This window comes from Cervus canadensis, chromosome 23 (assembly GCF_019320065.1).
Source record: "Cervus canadensis isolate Bull #8, Minnesota chromosome 23, ASM1932006v1, whole genome shotgun sequence".
Lineage (NCBI taxonomy): Eukaryota > Metazoa > Chordata > Mammalia > Artiodactyla > Cervidae > Cervus > Cervus canadensis.
This window is the reverse complement of record NC_057408.1, coordinates 45293244-45310844: the sequence shown is the minus strand read 5'-3', so window position 1 is coordinate 45310844 and position 17601 is coordinate 45293244. Positions and strand designations below refer to the sequence as shown.

The 17601-nt window shown below is 46.1% G+C and overlaps 1 protein-coding gene across 3 annotated transcripts in view; it reads right to left on the bottom strand.

The window, feature by feature from the left end:
* Nucleotides 1-273: 273 nt before the first annotated feature.
* The window catches only part of KCTD1 (potassium channel tetramerization domain containing 1), a 213243-nt gene continuing 195915 nt past the window's right edge, over nucleotides 274-17601 (bottom strand). For all 3 annotated transcript variants that reach the window (XM_043443783.1, XM_043443784.1, XM_043443782.1), the window contains exons 4-5: nucleotides 5544-5849; nucleotides 274-1198 (exon numbers count right to left, since the gene is read on the bottom strand). In XM_043443783.1, the coding sequence (XP_043299718.1) occupies nucleotides 1040-1198; nucleotides 5544-5849 (465 nt within the window). In that variant the 3' untranslated portion in view covers nucleotides 274-1039. The remainder of the gene's footprint in view (nucleotides 1199-5543; nucleotides 5850-17601) is intronic.

Sequence of the window (17601 nt, the reverse complement as noted above, 5' to 3'; positions counted from 1 at the left end):
GGGCGCGGTTTGCTCTGGGAGTTGACTGGAATTGGTAAACTCACAAGAAAGGTTTATCTTGCTCACCAATGCAGAAGCACAGGACCCAAACCTTACCAATGGGAACAGAACCATTCAGAACAAGTGTCAACATCCTTATTCTTGAATGGGCTTTGATCTCAACACTGGCTTCAGTTTTTAGGTCTCTTTTTGACACTCCACACAGAAAATTTTAAAATAGAAAAATTTCATTTGACTACAGCCTCACCCCAACACGTGTGTCTCACACAGACCTTATTTTTTAAACAGAGTTTATTGTATTTAATACATTATAAAATTTGAAAAATTGTAGGAAAGCAGCAGACTCAAACTGGAGCAACTCTAACAAGGAATAATTCTGGCCCCTTTGCAAAACTGATCAGTTTAAAAACAAAGTAATGTTCACATCGGTGAGGCGGACAAAAAAGTGTGATTTCTGTACAAACTACATTTAAAATTTCATGTCTCGCGTCTTTCAAATGCGGTGTGCTCATGAGAGTTTTTTGTTTATTTTTTGAAGTTCTGCTCGGTCCCCCATCTAAAGAGAGACATGAAACTTCCATATGCAAAGAAATGCGATTCTAGGTGTTTCTGTTTTCAAAGGAAAAAGAAAGACAAAGGAAAAAGAAACAATGGATGGCTGTTGGCAATGGAAACCTTAAGGAGATTCATCCTCATTGCTCATGGCTTGTTTATTGGTCAGAGGCCTTGGGAGGCCCAGGACACTTCACGGCCATCACAGCACCAACTGTAGCTACCACCTTTTTTCTTTTTTTTTGCGTTTCCTACCTTTTGACATATATATATATATTTATATATTTTTTACACCTTGAGGATATCACTATTCCAATTGTTCCCATATGAATACAGGTGTGGTCTCTATTGGATATAAATGTGTCTTTTATTCAACTTTAGGTCCAGGACTCGGTTTGCTGTCCCAACTGCACATAAATGTCCCTTTTTGTGTTTGCGTTATTTGTGGTGTATGTTTTTCTCCTTTTGGCAGAAGAAATACGTCCATCTAGTCCAGAGGCTCTTGCTTTATCCGGATGACAGAGGGTCCACGGGGCGTCCGCCTCAGTTCCCGCCGCAGGACGTATTCGCTGAACTGAGATGAGTCCACGCCTCCCCCACAGGAGCCCACGACTTCAAATCCTCTTTGCTGCAACCTCTCGAGGACCTGTGAGGGGCCGAGACAAGCATCTGGTTAGAGGCCAGCTAGGTCCTTTGGCCACGTAAACAGCCCAAAGACTGTCCCACAGTTTGACATCATGTGCAGCTTGAATCCATCTTATCCAAGCCCTAAGTCTCTCTGAGATTCTGTTTTCGAAGACTCTGGATTCAAAGGCAGGAGGGAGCGAGCAAATGTTTCTAATACCTACAATGTGCCTTCATAAGCTAGCTCCACATGTGCCAAGTTATTCGCTCATTACAACCAGCTGGCATAACGGGTGGAGTTGGTCCACTTGACAGATGAGAATACTGAGGCTTACACCTAGTAAGTGATGGAACTGGGTTTCCAACTCAGGTCTCATGTTTTTTGCAACGCCATCTTGTCTGCAGAAAGAGAGGGTTCACATTTCAAAGCTCATTTACTACTAACATATTTGATGAGATGATAAAGACTATGGAGAGACAGTGATATTATCTAAATTTACTTCATCGGTGATTCAGCCTCAACTCATTCACTCTTGATTCAGCCACTGTTCTGATTGCCTGATACTGAGCTTATATATCTCAGCCTGGAAGACTGATGCAATTTCAACAGCAGAAGAAATGGACTATTAAAAGACAGTCAAGGTTTATTTACAGCTTTTCAAGTTGTGGCATTTGAAATTTATTGCCTAGTGTGCATCCAGAGAGGCAAGAATAAATGCAATGGTTATTTATATATGCCCTATATTAGAAAATATCTAAAAATTTCTCATAATTAATAGATATTTATAATGTAATCTAATTTTGAAACCAAATACCTAATGCCAGAAAGGTCCCTGGGTTTGTTATTACTTGTCTGACACTCTTGAATGCAGGGAAGAGTTCTTGCAACTCTTACATACACAAAAATACAGGAAACTGATCTACCGTAGTATGTTTCTTTAGGAATCCAACAAATATTAGACTTGCAAATGTTCCCTGCCAGAATTCTGGATATAGTTAAATTATTTCTACACCACTCTAAAAGCAAGATGATTCAATCATAACTTTTAAAAATGCCTGGCTCAATTTTTTTTTAATTTTTGGAGTTAAGTGAAATACTATCAAATAACTTACAAAATGTGATATACAGTGGATCCCTTACTATGTCTTTTTTTTTTAAACTATTATTTTTGGGGTGCCTACTTTTACATGGAATATAATCTGCTGTTTTGCAAAACAGCTAATTAGATGAGATTGGTAAGTAAGAATATACTTTCTAAAAATTAAAACTTCAAATGCTGGCAAATTTAAAAAAACCCAAGCAAGTCTTTATGAGAACAAAATGAACACTTCTCTGCAGCATCCACTTCTGAACATAAATCTACAATGCACATGCACATCAGGCAGCCAGAGGACACAATGAAGAAAACAATCTCTAAAAAAAAAAAGAAAGAAAAGAAAACAATCTTTAAGTTGAAAAGTATGCACATTAAGATGTGTTTTGGTGGCAGGTGAATAAAAAGGTGAAGAACAGCTCACTCTAAGATCTCCCCAGTAAAGGCAGGAATGTAGCTTGTCAGCAAGAAACACACGAGTTTGCTCGGCCAAACCACCGCCCTGGAAAGGATTCACCTTGATAAGGAGACGAATTATGAAAGTAGAGGAAGCTGAGCAATAAAGAACTTAACTCTGATATCATTTGTCTCTCAGTGTTGTTAGGCTGTTGAATTGCTCTTATAAGCACATCCCTAAGCTGCCTCCCCAGAGGATCTAATATGCATAATATGATAATTATTCAATACAATCCATCCAAGGTTACCTTGAAGGTGGTAAAACTTATTCCCATGTCATGCAGACAGCTTATGCTTCTTGGCCATTCTTCTTTAAGCATCAACTTGTTAATAGCAAAGTTCCTTAAAGTCAGTGATCATTTGGGAATACTGAAATCACTCCAGTAGATACATTGCTCCTGTGCCTTAGCCCGAAGCCTCTGACCACCTAGAGGACTGGGCCTGTCCTCTAGATGGGGCAGGAGCTAGTATGGCCATGTCGTATGACGATGTTAACCCAGATGAAAACCCGCCTCTGATCAGACTCGAATGACAGGGCAACATGGCAGGCTTGTGAATGTCTGATAGTTACTCAGGGGCGGGGCCCTAGAGAAGTGATGAAACGCTGCCTAGAGAGAGCCGGGGGCAGGCCGTGGGTGGGGGAGATTTCCGGGCTCTGAGGCCCCGCTCGGGAGCTGCAGAGGGCAGCTCAGGTGTGCCTCTGCACCTGTGCAGCCCAGGGCTGCCCGCTCTGGGGGCGTGTCTTCCTCCAGCACGCCCGGGCTCAGTGTCAGCCAGTTTCCTGCTGCCCTGCTCTCAGCCATCTATTCACAAAATTCAACAATTACAAACAGCTGGGAAGCCATCCTCAAGAGGCAGAATGATAGAGTGGGTGCTTCTAGTCTCGGAGTCTGGGGGGAGTTTTTGTTGGCTCAATACTGAATAAAGTCATGGGTCCATTCTAATGCAATCACTCCATGGATTTCCACTGAGTCACACAGACAAGCCTTGGCCCAGGGCTGGCACACGTCAGTTCCGATGGTGATCACACCCACCAGCGTCTAAGGCACGTGGCCCCTCACATTGTGCGAGCCCAACTTCTGAATTCTGCCCTTAAGTCTTCTTCTACCATAAACATCTCTACCTCAAAAGATGCTAATTCCATTCATCCCGTTTCTCCATCAGAAATCTTAGTCATCCTTGGCTTCTATCCTGTAGCTTGAAGCCATTATCAGAAAACCTTGCCAGCCCTACGTTCAAGACATTCAGGGCAGTCCAGTGGTCAGGACTGCACTCTTTCAGTGCTGAGGGTGTGGGTTCAAGTCCTAGTCAGGGAACTAAGATCCCCCTAAGCCGTGGGGCAAGGCCAAAACAAAACAAATAAACAAAAACTATTTTGGGAATTTCCTGTCAGTCCAGTGGTTAAGACTCTGAGCTTACATTGAATGGGGGCAGGGGTTCAGTCCCAGGTCGGGACAAAGATCCCACAAGCCTACAGCGAGGCCAAAAACATTTTAAAAATAAAAATGAAAACAGAAGCTGAAATTTGTTCAAGGCCATGAGACAATTTTTTAAAAAATGTTTATTCATTGATTTGGCTGCATCTCGTCTTAGTTGCCCTGCCACATGTGGGATCTTAGTTTCCTGACCAGAGATCGAACCTGAGTCCCCCACATTGCAAAGCAAATTCTAAATGCTGAACCGCCAGGGAAGCCCCCCCACCCACACAACAATTTTAAGACGTCATTCAGTACTCTGTTCATCAAGCCATAATGGCATTCGTGAACATGTATGTGGTATGGTAAGTGTGTGCCTGCTTGATTTTGTTAAAGAGTGGACTAGTTTGGGAATGGGCATTGGAACACCTGCATGGCACAGCTAAAGAAGAAAAAAAGATATTCAGAGTCGGACCCTGCTCAGTTATTGCTTGGACCCACTTTCTAACTGGTCCTCTTGTTCGCCCTGGTTTCTACCTGCTGCTGGAGTGTTCACCTTCAAATACAAGTTATAACATGTCGACCTGCTCAAATCCTCAAATGGCTTTCCATTTGACTCATGACACACGAGGGAATCAAGCCCCAAAGAAACCAACACGAAGAATCCCAGAGCACTTCCCACCTTCTGTGAGGCCCTCCACCATCTGTACTGGGGGGTCTCAGCACCCCCCACCCACCTTCACTGCCTTCAAGCCTCACTGGCTTTCCCGATGTTCCTCAATACATCAAGCATGTGCTCCTCCCTGGGGAGCCTCAGGGCTAGATGCCCCCGACCCCTCCAGGACACTCAGCCCCAGGCATCCTCTTCTCACTACCTGCTCAACACTTAGGTGGGTGACTGTTTGCCCGGCCACCCCACTCCATTCTCGTAATGTAAGCTCCATGGAAAGACCGCTGTGGTCTGTTTTCTTCCTTCTGTATCTCCAGTGCTCACTCCAGCCCCCGGCACATAGCAGGCGCTCAGTAAATGTTTGTGGAATGACAGAATGAATGCCGTAGGTCCCCAACCTTTTCGGCACCAGGGACTGCTTTTGCAGAAGAGAGTTTTCCCCCACACCGGGGGAGCTGATGGTTTCGGGAGGATTCAAGCGCATTACATTTACTGGGCACTTTATTTCTACTATTATTACACCTGCTCCGCCTCAGATCATCAGGCGTTAGATCCTGGAGGTTGGGGACCCTTGCTGTAGAGGGGTGAAGAGTTTTTACCTGCCCAGCAGGTGTGCTACCACGTGAGGGCTCTCCAGCACCTTGGAGGAAAGGCAGCCCATGAAGATAAGGGTGAGGACACCTCGTCCCTAAGAGGACACTGGCAGCCACACAGCGCGTGACGACGCCGTACCTGGACTGAGTTGAGATGACAGTAGCCATTCAGCGGAAACCTGATGACGTGCGTCGAGTCGTGATTCCAGCCTGCGTTGACGGAGTTGCACATCACGTCGCCGATCTCTGGGAACACTTCTTCTATCAAGGATTTGTCTCCGCTGAGTGTGATCCTCTCTCCGAGGTCTGGGGCCACACGCACCACGAGGCACTCGCAGGGCCTTGAGAAGCGACCACTTTCTCTGTCCTGCTTCCATCTTTCCATCTCCAACAGCATGGGCTGAAGCTGAAAATATTTTGCCTCTTCATATAACAAAGTGTAGTCCTTAAAAGAAAAAAAAAAGGTATTTCATACTTAAAAATGCAAACATAAGGTACTGAATATGTCCACATAGAGGAGGGTGAATTTCTTACCTCTGTTACTTTGATATTCAAATCTGGGTGTAAATTTTTTATTTGTAGAGACAATTTGCATTCACTCATTCTTTCAGTGATTATAATAGGAGCTAAGAGTAATAACTGGGCTTCCTAGGTGGCACTAGTGGTAAAGAACCCACCTGCCAATGCAGGAGACATAAGAGACAAGGGTTCGATCCCTGTGTTGGGAAGATCCCCTGGAGGGAATAGCAACCCACTCCAGTAGTCATGACTGGAGAATCCCATGGACAGAGGAGCTTGGTGGGCTACAGTCTGCAGGGTCGCAAAGAGTTGGACACGACTGAGTGACTTAGCATGCAAGAGTAATAAGGGGGAGGTGGGACACTTCCCATGAATTAAGTCCTACCATCCCCATAGTTACCCAGTGATTTGGGAATCATTTTTATTCCCATTGTGCAGATGAGAAAACTAGTGTGGGAAAGGATTCACCAAGACTTTTGTCTTTTTGTAGGAAAATGCCTTTGAATATTTAAAGTTTGGTTGTGTTGTTGAGAATCCATGTTATAACCTCTGGGTGGAACATGTATATGCGGCGAGGTGACAGAGGCACACTGTGCCCCATTCACCCCGGGTCTACACTCCTTGTCACCTGCAGTGGCAGCTCTAGAACTTCTCCAGGAGGGGCAGGGGCAGGGCCACAGTGGAAGTGGGGGTGGAGAGCCAGGGAACGGGCGCCTGGAGGGCATGCATGCTGCTTTTACTTACGGATGCATGAGGGTTTGAGAGAGGCTGCCGGGGGATGCGCTGACCCCTGCCAGCTCTTGGTGTCCCCATCACAAAGTGAGAGGGAAAAACAACCTCAGCCCGGGCCCCTGCAACACTGGTGTAGGCCCCAGTGTTCGCTGCAGCGCTGTTTACAACAGCCGAGACGTGGAAGCAACCTCAACGTCCATCGACAGGGAACGGATAAAGGAGATGTGGTACATATATGCATAGGAACATTACTCAGCCACAAAAAGAATGAAGTAATGCCATCTGCAGCAACGTGGATGGACCTAGAGAGTGTCATACTGAGTGAAGTTAAGTCAGACCAAGAAGGAGAAATATCAAATGACATCCGTTATGGGAGGAAATCTAAAAAAGAAATGGCACAAATGAACTTATTTACAAAATAGACTCACAGACTTAAGAGAATGAACTTACAGTTGCTGGGGGATGGGGAAGAATGGGGTGCAGGGATAGTTAGGGAGTTTGGGATGGACATGTACACACTGCTATGTTTAAAACAGATAACCAACAAGGACCAACTGTATAGCACAGGGAGCTCTGCTTAATGTTATGTTGCAGCCTGAATGGGAGGGGTGTTTGGGGGAGAGTGTGCATGCTCAGTCGTGTCCGACTCTTTGCAACCCCATGGACTGTAACCCACCAGGCTCCTCTCTTTGGGATTCACCAGGCAAGAATACTGGAGTGGGTTGCCATTCCCTTCTCAAGGGGATCTTCCTGACCCAGGGATCGAACCTGAGTCTCTTAAGTCTCCTGCACTGGCGGGGGGCTTCTTTACCACTAAGGCCACCTGGGAAGCCCTGGGGGGAGAATGGATACATGTCTGTGTATGGCTGAATCCCTTTGCTGTCCACCCGAAACTGTGACAGTGCTGTTAATAGACTATACTCCAGAATAAAATAAAACATTTAAAAAAACAAAAAAGATAGCAGTGCGGGAAAGGAAACTAATCTACTTCTGAAAGCACAGGCACCCAGTCTTTGGGAGTGGTTTCTTTTTCTCTTGTTTTAAAAAACTCTATTAAAACACACACAAGCCATGGAACGGGAGGAAAGGAGAGGCCGAGCGGGAGGCAGCAGCTTAGGAACAATGTTATCAAGCAGGTCAATATTATGTCTAAACGTAACTATGGCCACAATCATTTCTGGCTGTGAGATACGTGGATGCTTGTCCAGACACGCTGGCTGAGAACATTTTAATCACTGACAGGCATGTTGCCTTCCTTCCAACAGGCTGGAGCTGGCAGGCGGTGCCTGGGGCCTGCAGGAGGGCCAATGCCTGAGCCCAGGGCCCAAGTGCCACCAGAGGCCTCGAGATGGGACTGGGCAGGAGGGAGGGTAACCACAGGGGACTGCTTTATTTGGCACTTAGCTCTTTTTTTGCAAATAGACAGCAGCGGTGACATTATTCAAACCTTCCAGAGAAAACAGTTTGGAGGGGCAGGAAAAGAACAAGTGAGCCCCTGCTGGATCACTGCCTTCCGAACAGAGAAACTTGGGCTGGGTAGAAGACATGACCGTGGACGCAGGTCAGCAGAAGGAGCTGCTGCTCTACTCTGTCGTCTCCTAGCAACCCCATCACTACGGGAGCCACCGTTTTCTCCCATCATCTTATTTCACCTGCTCTGCCTCCTGACTCCCAGGAGATGCTGTTTAGTTTGGCGTTGAGAACCAAGATGAGGCATGGCTACTCTTAGGGTAGAACCGAGCCCCTCAGCCCAGCGCAGCCTGAGGGTAGGGGTGGGGTCTGCAGGTTCCTCCCAGTCCACCCCGGGTCTCCACTCCTGTGCCCTGGCCGTCTTTGAAGGCCACCAACTGTGAGATACCAACCTTAGTACTTTACTTACTCATCAAGATGACGGCTCTCAAGGAAATTTAACATTATTGAGAGTTAGTTACACAAGCGATAGAAGCGAGAACTTCTGCTACTGCTTTTTATTTCCCTGTGAGATTTAATTACAAATTTTAACACAAGAAAGAATCTGGACTTCTGTGAAAGGATGCCATCAAGTCTTCAAATCTTTTTTTTTTTTCTTTAAATACTCTTATTTATTTTTGGCTGTGGTGGGTCTTCACTGCTGTGTGGGCTTTTCTGTAGTGGTGGCGAGCAGGGGGGCCTACTCTCTAGTTGCGGTGCATGGGCTTCTCATTGCAGTGGCTTCTCTTGTTGCAGAGCATGGGCTCTAGGGTATAAAGGCTTCAGCAGTCGTGATGCATGGGCTTATTAGTTGTGGGTCTCGGACTCTAGAGTACAGACTCAATAGCTGTGGTGCACATAACTTGTTGCTCTGTGGCAAGTGAGATCTTCCCGGATCAAGGATCGAACCCGTGTCTTCTGAACTGGAAGGCGGATTCTTTACCACTGAGCCACCAGGGAAGGCCAAGTCTTCAAATCTTAAAGGTGCTCACAGCAGTCTTCCTGAGCAGCCTTGACCCCATGCAGGAATCCTTTCTAATATCACTGAGTCATGACCACTCAACCCTGATTGAATGTTTGCTGCTTATCACCTAATAAGGCACAGTATTCACTTTGTTCGCAGCTCTGATTGTTGTAAATGTCTTCGTTAGAATGACCTGAATTGCCTGTTAACTTCAACTTACTTGTTCTTAATTCCACCCTCTGGAGTTTCAGCCATCTTCATCTTGGACAAGTTAACCCTTCAAACATTTGAAGACGACTGTTATGTCTTAATATTATTCAGGCTGAAAATACCCAATTGTTTCAGCTCCTAATCATTTGTTAGGACTTCAAAGTTCTTCAACCTCTGGTAGCTATAGCTGGCCCTTCAACAACACAGCTTTGAACTACATGGGGCCCACTTATAGATGGGATTGTCCCACTAAGTACATTCCATGATGCTACATGATCTGCAGTTTGGCTGAATTTGTGGATGTGAAATTACAAACACAGAGGGCCAGCTGCTTGTAGGGTTGGCGCTCCTAATCCCCACATTATTCAAGGCTCAATTGTACCTGAACTTGTCAACAGCATTCCTAAAACCCAAACCAGAAGGGAATTTAACATTTCAGACATGCTCTAATGAGTGCATCACACAACCTTCGTACAACCTGGCTGGAGACTGAAGCCACCATGAATTCAGTCTGCGTTAGTTCCCGGTTGCTGCGGTAATAATCACCACCTGTTTAGCAGCTTAAAGCAGCGCTTGTTTATTCTCCTACCGTTCCGGAAGTCAAAAGTCCAAGTTGGGTCACCACGGCTGTGTTTATCCTGGAGGCTCTAGAGGAGAATCCATTTCCTTTTCCGGCTTCCAGAGGCGGCCTGCAACCCTCGGCTTCCGGTCCCGCACCACCGCCCCCTCTACTTCCATTGTCCCATCTCCTCTTCTTACTCTGACCCTTCACCTCCTCCTTTCACTTGTCAGGACCTTTGAGTACTGTTGGCTTCACCTGGATTATCCAAGATAATCTTCCCATCTCAAGATCCTTAATCTAATCACACCTGCAAAGGCTCTATTACCATGTGAGGTGACATCCTCATAGCTTCCAGGAATTGGGACATGGATGTCTTTTTTTAAAAAAATCTTTTTAAAAGATTTTTTGATGTGGGCCATTTTAAAAGTCTTTACTGAATTTGTTACAGTACTGCTTCTGTTTTATGTTTTGGTTTCTTGGCCCCGGGGAATCTTAGCTTCCCGACCAATCTTAGCTTCCCATACCCCCTGCATTGGAAGGTGAAGTCAGTAAGACTGGACCACTGGGAGGTCCCCATGGATGCCTCTGGGAGGCGTTGTTCTGCCCTCCACACAGCATGAGGTCCTATTAGCTTTCCTGGCAGCCCCAAAGTCCCATTACTCTATTCACATTCCCTCAAAGTGAAATTCCTACACCTTTTTCGCCCAGCTGTTATGGAGCTAGGCCTCCCTCATTCAGCATTTGTGAACAATTTTAAATCCTCTATTACTTACCTCTCTTTAAATTACATACTGGAGGTTCTGGACTTGTTCCAGTGTAACGAGAAAATTCAGATTCTTTTGCCCGGCGTTCTTGGTCTCCTCATTTTTTGGTGTCATTTGGAACTGCGTGTTCTGTTTCTGTGTGTGAATCATGTTTGAAAGTACTGAGAGGACAGGGCTACCTACAGGCCTTTGATCAGGCTGACCCTTGGGTCATAAATTTAGTCTCTGGATTCGGAATGCCAAGTGGTTATAATATACAACCTGTAACCCAGCTCATAACTGTGGCATCTGTTAGACATCTTATTGAAATACTGTGCCTTTGGGTGGGACTTCGTGGGGAAGGCTGGAGGTGCGCAAGGGGCTACCAGCCACCATATTGCCAGAGACTCCCCATAACTGTTTAGGGCTCCCCCAAATGAGGGGGATCAATTGCATTCAGGTTGCTTCTGGCCCTGCTAATCTATGAGTCTGTGTCTGTGACAAAGCCCAGACCTACAAGTTTGTCTGTAAGTCCATAACCCCAAAGTAATGAGACTAAAGGACTTGGGTTACAAATCCCCCCACACTGATGCAGACCGCCTCTTTTTTTTTTTCTCTCTCTCTCTAAGTTCACAAGCGAGGTGTGTAATAATCCATTCTGAAATCTGCCCATGGACTGACAGCCCCTTCCTACCTAAGCTGCGCAGTTCTTATTATGTGTTCTGGGAAAATTAAGGAAACACTGGCCCTTATCAGGTTTTTGGCCCTGCTCAGTGATGTCTCAAGGATCCTGCTTGGGTCATTCAAGTGAAGGATTAAAAGGGTTCCTCTGGAGGTCAAGCGGCAGATGGGACGTCATCTCACAGGCCTAGCCTTGAACCACCTCAAGCTGCCGGGTGTTCTTTAAGTCTCTCTTGACTACCTTAAATCCACGTCTTCCCTTTCCGCTGGTCTGCAGGGCGGAGCCACCTTTCTTGCTGGGGGAGCGAAGGCTGGAGAAGGGCTGAGCACATGCACTTGGTGTAGCCGTCGGCTCCCCATGCCAGCTTGCCTCCCAGAATGGTCCTCCGTCAGCCCTAGAACCAAAAAGGTCGCTCCTGTTGCTACCATCTCCCGCACGGCTAAACTCACGCTGGCCATCCTTTTCTAGGCAGGCTCCTTTGTATCAGTCCTTCTCTGCTTCCTGGGTTTCCCTTGTGGCTCAGCTGGTAAAGAATCCGCCTGCAACGTGGGAGACCTGGGTTCAAAAGATCCCCTGGAGAAGGGAAAAGCTACCCATTCTAGTATTCTGGCCTGGAGAATTCCATGAACGCTACAGTCCATGGGGTTGCAAAGAGCAGGACACAACTGAGCGACTTTCACTTTCACTTTTCTTTGCTTCCTAACGCCGCCTCCCCTCTCATCAGAGAACTCCCTGCAGAACAGCCTGCCTCCACCACCTCTTTCCTTTCTTTCCTCAATAGTGATCACACAATTATACTGTCTCAATTTCACATTTTTTAGAGATTATCTTGTTTCCTTTTAGGCTTTCTGGCCTTGTGGTTATCTCTTTGGTCTCTCAATCTCTTTTGAAGTCATTTTCCCTGAAGCCTCAGTTCCTATCTGATGATGCCTGCCTTCCTTTTGTCAATTTTTGCAAACTCTGGACGACTCAGCCTCCTGGAGACGAGCAGGTGTTTATGGAACCACAGCAGGTTTGGCCCAAGTTCCTCTTATGAAGGAAGTGAATCCAAAGCATCGCCTCTGCTTTCAGCAAAGTGAGTCCAGAATGTTCTAGGTGCCGTCACCTTCTCCGCTCCCAGGCCGATGTTACCTTCTCTCATTAAGACAGCATCAACCATATCTCTCAGCCTCATAACCAGTAAAAGAGAGGTTATTCACAGACCTTTTCATGCTGAAATAATTTTAAAGTCCTAGAACACATATTTTTAAAATTAAAATTCTGAGATTTGCAATAGTTTTGAGAGGCAGAAAGATCAAGGTCTCATTTTACAGGTGAATCCACTGAGCTTCCCTGAGACCCTGGAGACAGGTACACAGAACAGGAAAGTAAATGTGAGCAGACTCTAAGAGGCATATGGGCCATGTTTCAAAAGTTTACTTCTTGATTAAGTATTTGAATTCAGAAGACATTTTCCCTACAGGGAGGAAAGTGATAGACGCAGTGTACCGCTTTCCTACTGCTGCTGTCAGAGATTACTACAAATTTGGTGGTTGAAAACAGCACAGATTTATTCTCTTAAGAGTTCTGGAGGTCACAAGTCTGAAATGGGTCTCCTGGGGCTAAAGTCGGGGTGTTGGCAGGGCCACCTTCCTTCCGGAGGTGAGGGGAGAATATTTTCCAGCTTCCAGAGGCGGCCCCATGCCCCTGGCTCCTGTCCAGCCATCACACCACTTCCTTCCTCACATCTTCTCTGACTCTGACCTCCTGCCTTCCTCATTCACTTCTGAAAACTCCTGTGGTTCCACTGGGCCCGCCTGGATTATCATGGATAATCTCCCCAGCTTACGGCTCTTAAACTTAATCACATCTGCATGGTCTCTTTATGCCACGTAAGGTGACACTTGCAGGTTCTGGGGATTAGAATGCAGACGCCTTTGGGGGCCATTACTCAGCCTCAACACGCAGCTTCCAATTTCACAAAAAAGTTCAAAGGCTTATTTCACTCCTAAGGTACCTGAAGTTATATGGGTCCTTCCACTCAAAAGGCAACTCAGCCACTCATTCATGCATTTTAAGACTTGTCTGTGTGCAGCTACCAAGCTAGGCACCGTGGGCACAGAGGAGGCTTTTTGGTGGCAAATGTGCCCAGCTCCCCCGACAGAGATCTAGAAGCCCTCCTCCTACCCACGCTCGGGACATAGGATCCTGCTACTGGGCCATGGGATCCTGCTCCTGGGCCATGGGATACCTCGGCTTGCTCCCCAAGATGGCAGGCCATGTATGTATCACGGACTTGCCAAGAGAAGGTGCCAAGAAAATGAGGGGAAATGAAAGTATTTTTTATATATTACATTTCATCAAGAGCATTCATGTAGTAATTATCATAAACAAAAACAGATCCCCATAAAACTTTCCTTAAAAAATTTTTTGAGAGGGTGGGCCACCACAGTTTTTTCAGTGTTAGAGGTTTGGGACTTCTAAAATTCTTCATTTCCCTGGCTCTGCAACCCTGCCCCCCTTCCTTCCCATAGTAATTTTTTAGAGCCGTTTTGTTCAGGGCAAAATTGAGCACAAAGTATAGAGGTTCCCTGTATGTCCCCTTAACCCTACACATGAACAGCCTCCCCCAACTTCGACATCCCTCACGAGGGGACCACGTATCACAATCTATGAACCTACACTGACCCACCATACCCACTCAAAGTCCTCATTAGGGTTCACTCTTGCCGTTGGCCATTGTGTGAGTTTAAACAAATGTCTGATGACATGTATCCACCATTATAATATCATACAAGGTGGTTTCACTGCCCTAAAAACCCCTCTGTGCCTTGCCTATTCCCCTCCCCACCCCCATACGCCTTTCTTTTCCTCCAAGCCTGGAAAGGCTGGTCCACTTACTGCATTTCCCTTGCTACCATTTGGGACTTCTTGACAGGAGGCTTCCTCCCTGTTCAGTGCGATTGGCTTCTGGCTCCTCCTGACCACTCTTGTTTTCCTGGGGCAAGGACGCCCAGCCTATGATTTAAATGATGGCCACTATAGGAAACACAGGCCGTGGCAAAGTCCCTTCTCTCCCAACCACTGTCTCCACTCTCAACTCTCTAACTTTCCAAAAGAAAGCCTAAAGTGTACACTTAAACCTATTAAGTCTTTAGATATAGTTGCAGTTTATGAGAAATGAGAGGCTAGAGTAATGAGCTCCCATAATCAGGGAACCAGGCAAATTCAGATGGTGGGACATTCCGTAGGGCAACTGGCCGGTCTCTTTAGAAAGTCAGCATCATATAAAAATGGAACTATATGCGTGCATGCTCAATAGCTTATTTGTGTCCGACTCAGCAACCTGTGGACTGTAGCCCACCAGGCTCCTCTGTCCATGGGATTCTCCAGGCAAGAATACTGCAGTGGGTTGCCATTTCCTCCTCAGGGGATCTTCCTGACCCAGGGACTGAACCCGTGTATCCTGCTTGGCAGGCAGATTCTTTACTGCTGAGCCACCAGGGAAGCCCCCCAAATGGTATTATATGAGAAAATAAAAAGGTACGGACAGAACTAGATTTAGTGACTTCTTGGATGAGATATCAACTCAGGAAAACCAAATAGAAAGGACATTTTGGGGGTCTACCATGGAAATGTAAATATGGTTGCAAAATGAGAGGAAATAAAATTTATTAAAATGGAAAGATAGAGATATTGTCTGAAATAAGCATAGAAAAAGACCCAGAAGTCTATGCACTCAGGTTTTATCAGTAACATCAGCAATCTCTGAGTGGGATATACTGTTTAAACTTTTTTTTTGCTTATCTATATTTTCAAATTGTCTACAATGTACATATGTTTTTTTTTACAATATTAAAAAGCTATTAGAAAGAACTAATAGACTTTTGAACTTAAGCCAGGAAGAGGCAAGTTGGGGACTATCTGCAGGCAAATTCTTCTTTATCTAAGAAGGCTAGACATTCATCAGATACCACAAGAGATGTCAGGAATATGGCGGACACTTACCAAAGATGTTCAAAATAGAAGCCTAGAAGAGGGGTAATTTTGTGGTTTTCCATTAAAAAAAGGAACTAAAGCTCTGGACTCCCGATGAAGTGGAAATCACAAGTGTCTGCTTATGCACATGCATGCATGTGCGTATATGCATGTGTGCACCCACACACACCTATGTATGCATTGTGTGAGCAGAAAAGAGAGCAACGATGAATGAGTCAATGTAATGGAGGTGGGGAGGGAAATGAAGGGAAGACGAACAGACAGTCTTCTCCACAATAAAACCCAGCAGAGAGTTCTACAATCACTTATCTAGAGGAGAGATTCCAACATCTTTCAGTGGGAGCAGGGCACAAACAGCTGCCACTTAAGTGGTGTTCTGAAGTATGAAATTATCTAAATTGTTAAATGGGTATCTGGCTCAGACAGCACATTTGCAGAATGAGATTTTCAAGGGCGGAGGATGCTAAGATTGCGAGATCGCAGGCATGTGCTCAACCCAGCATCAAACAGCTGGAGACGGAGAGCAGGTAATCAAGGAATGTGTTCCCTGCAAAACCAGGAAGAGAGATGCTCTCCACATGCCGGATGCCGTGTCCCTTTCCCAAGGTCAGGAAATAAACTCTGCCGAGGAAGAAAGCACTACTGTACTGCTCAGGAAGAGGCAGGCTGAGCCCGGCTGCGTGCTCCCGCGCTTGTGATTCGCACACACGCTCCCATCATCAGCCAGTACAGCTCCCAATCTCCCGCAGCTCCACCAGGTTCCCGGCTCCCTGTATTTTACAGCCTGTCACCCAGAGGTCCCACGGGAAACATTTCAGAGCTCTGGGACACATGAGGGTCATCTGAAGTGCTTTTTGTCTTCCCCCAAGCATGGGCTACAATTGAATCCATAGGCAATTAAAGGGTGTGTTCTGTGCTTAGCCTTGATGAACCACAGGTCTTCTAAGGCTCTGGAATCCAAAGGGAGCACCAAGGTGCAGAGAAGCACCCATCCCATCCTCACCAGGGGGGTGACTGGTTGAGTCCTCACAGGACTGTCCTCTGGAATAGGTCATAGCTCAACTCCTATGCAGTCTTTCTGTCCATCAAACTTGAATGTTCCTGGACAAAAAATAATGCCTGCAACATTTAAATGTGTTTAAAATGCCTAGCTCTGTTTCTGGAACAGAATGCAACTAGAAACTAATGGCTATTACCAGGTTCTCACCGTGATTCACCATAAATTGCTTTATATTCCCTGGCATCTGTATCTCTTTTAATCATGGAAATTATAACTTAATATATTAGCCACACAAGTAGCTTAGGATGATATTACATATGTACATGCTTTATGTTTTCCATTTAGTCCTATAAAGTTTTAAAATAATTTTATTTATTTTATTTTTGGCTGCATTGGGTCTTAATTGCAGCACACAGGATCTCTGGTTGAGGTGACTGGGCTCAGAAGTTGTGGCATGAGGGCCTAGCCAACCCGAGGCACACTGGCTTGCCTGGGAAATCCCATGGACAGAGGAGCCTGGTGGGCTGCAGCCTATAGGGTCACAAAGAGTCACACACGACTGAAGTGACTGACCATGCACGCATGCACACAACTGTCATATTAAATATCAGCCACAAGTGTTGAAACAGCCAGTCAACAGCACCTCAAACTAATGGAGATTTGTTTTTCTCACATGAGAAGTCAGAGGTCCCTGGCTATTGCCTAGTGATGTCACCAAGGACAGGACGCTGCCTTTTTGTCATCTTCAGTGTTGACGTTCTGGCCTCCTGCTTGTCACCTCAGGGTCACACGGTGACTGCCACAGCACTCACATCTCTTAAGTCTCCTGCATTGGCCGGTGAGTTCTTTACCACTAGCACCGCCTGGGAAGCCTGTACAGCTGGGTATATAGTGCTAAACAACAGAGAAAAATAATGACAAATACACTGTGCGTGACCATGGGAAATCGGGGATACAGGCAAATCTAAGCTAGACCAGGTACACGATGGCTTACTCAGACAGTAAATGCCTCTGCCTACAATGCAGGAGACCCGGGTTCAATCCGTGGGTCAGGAAGATCCCCTGGAGAAGGAAATGGCAACCCACTCCAGTACTCTTGCCTGAAAAATCCCATGGACAGAGGAGCCTGATAGGGTCGCAAAGAGTCGGACACGACTGAGCAACTTCACTTCGTGTGATAAATAGGGCTCCCTAGGTGGCTCAGTGATAAAGAGTCCACCTGCCAAGCAAGAGATGTGGGTTTGATCCCTGGGTCGGGAAAATCCCCTGGAGAAGGAAATGTCAACCCGCTCCAGTATTCTTGCCTGGGAAATCCATGGACAGAGGAGTCTGGCGGGCTGCTGTCCATGGGGTCGCCA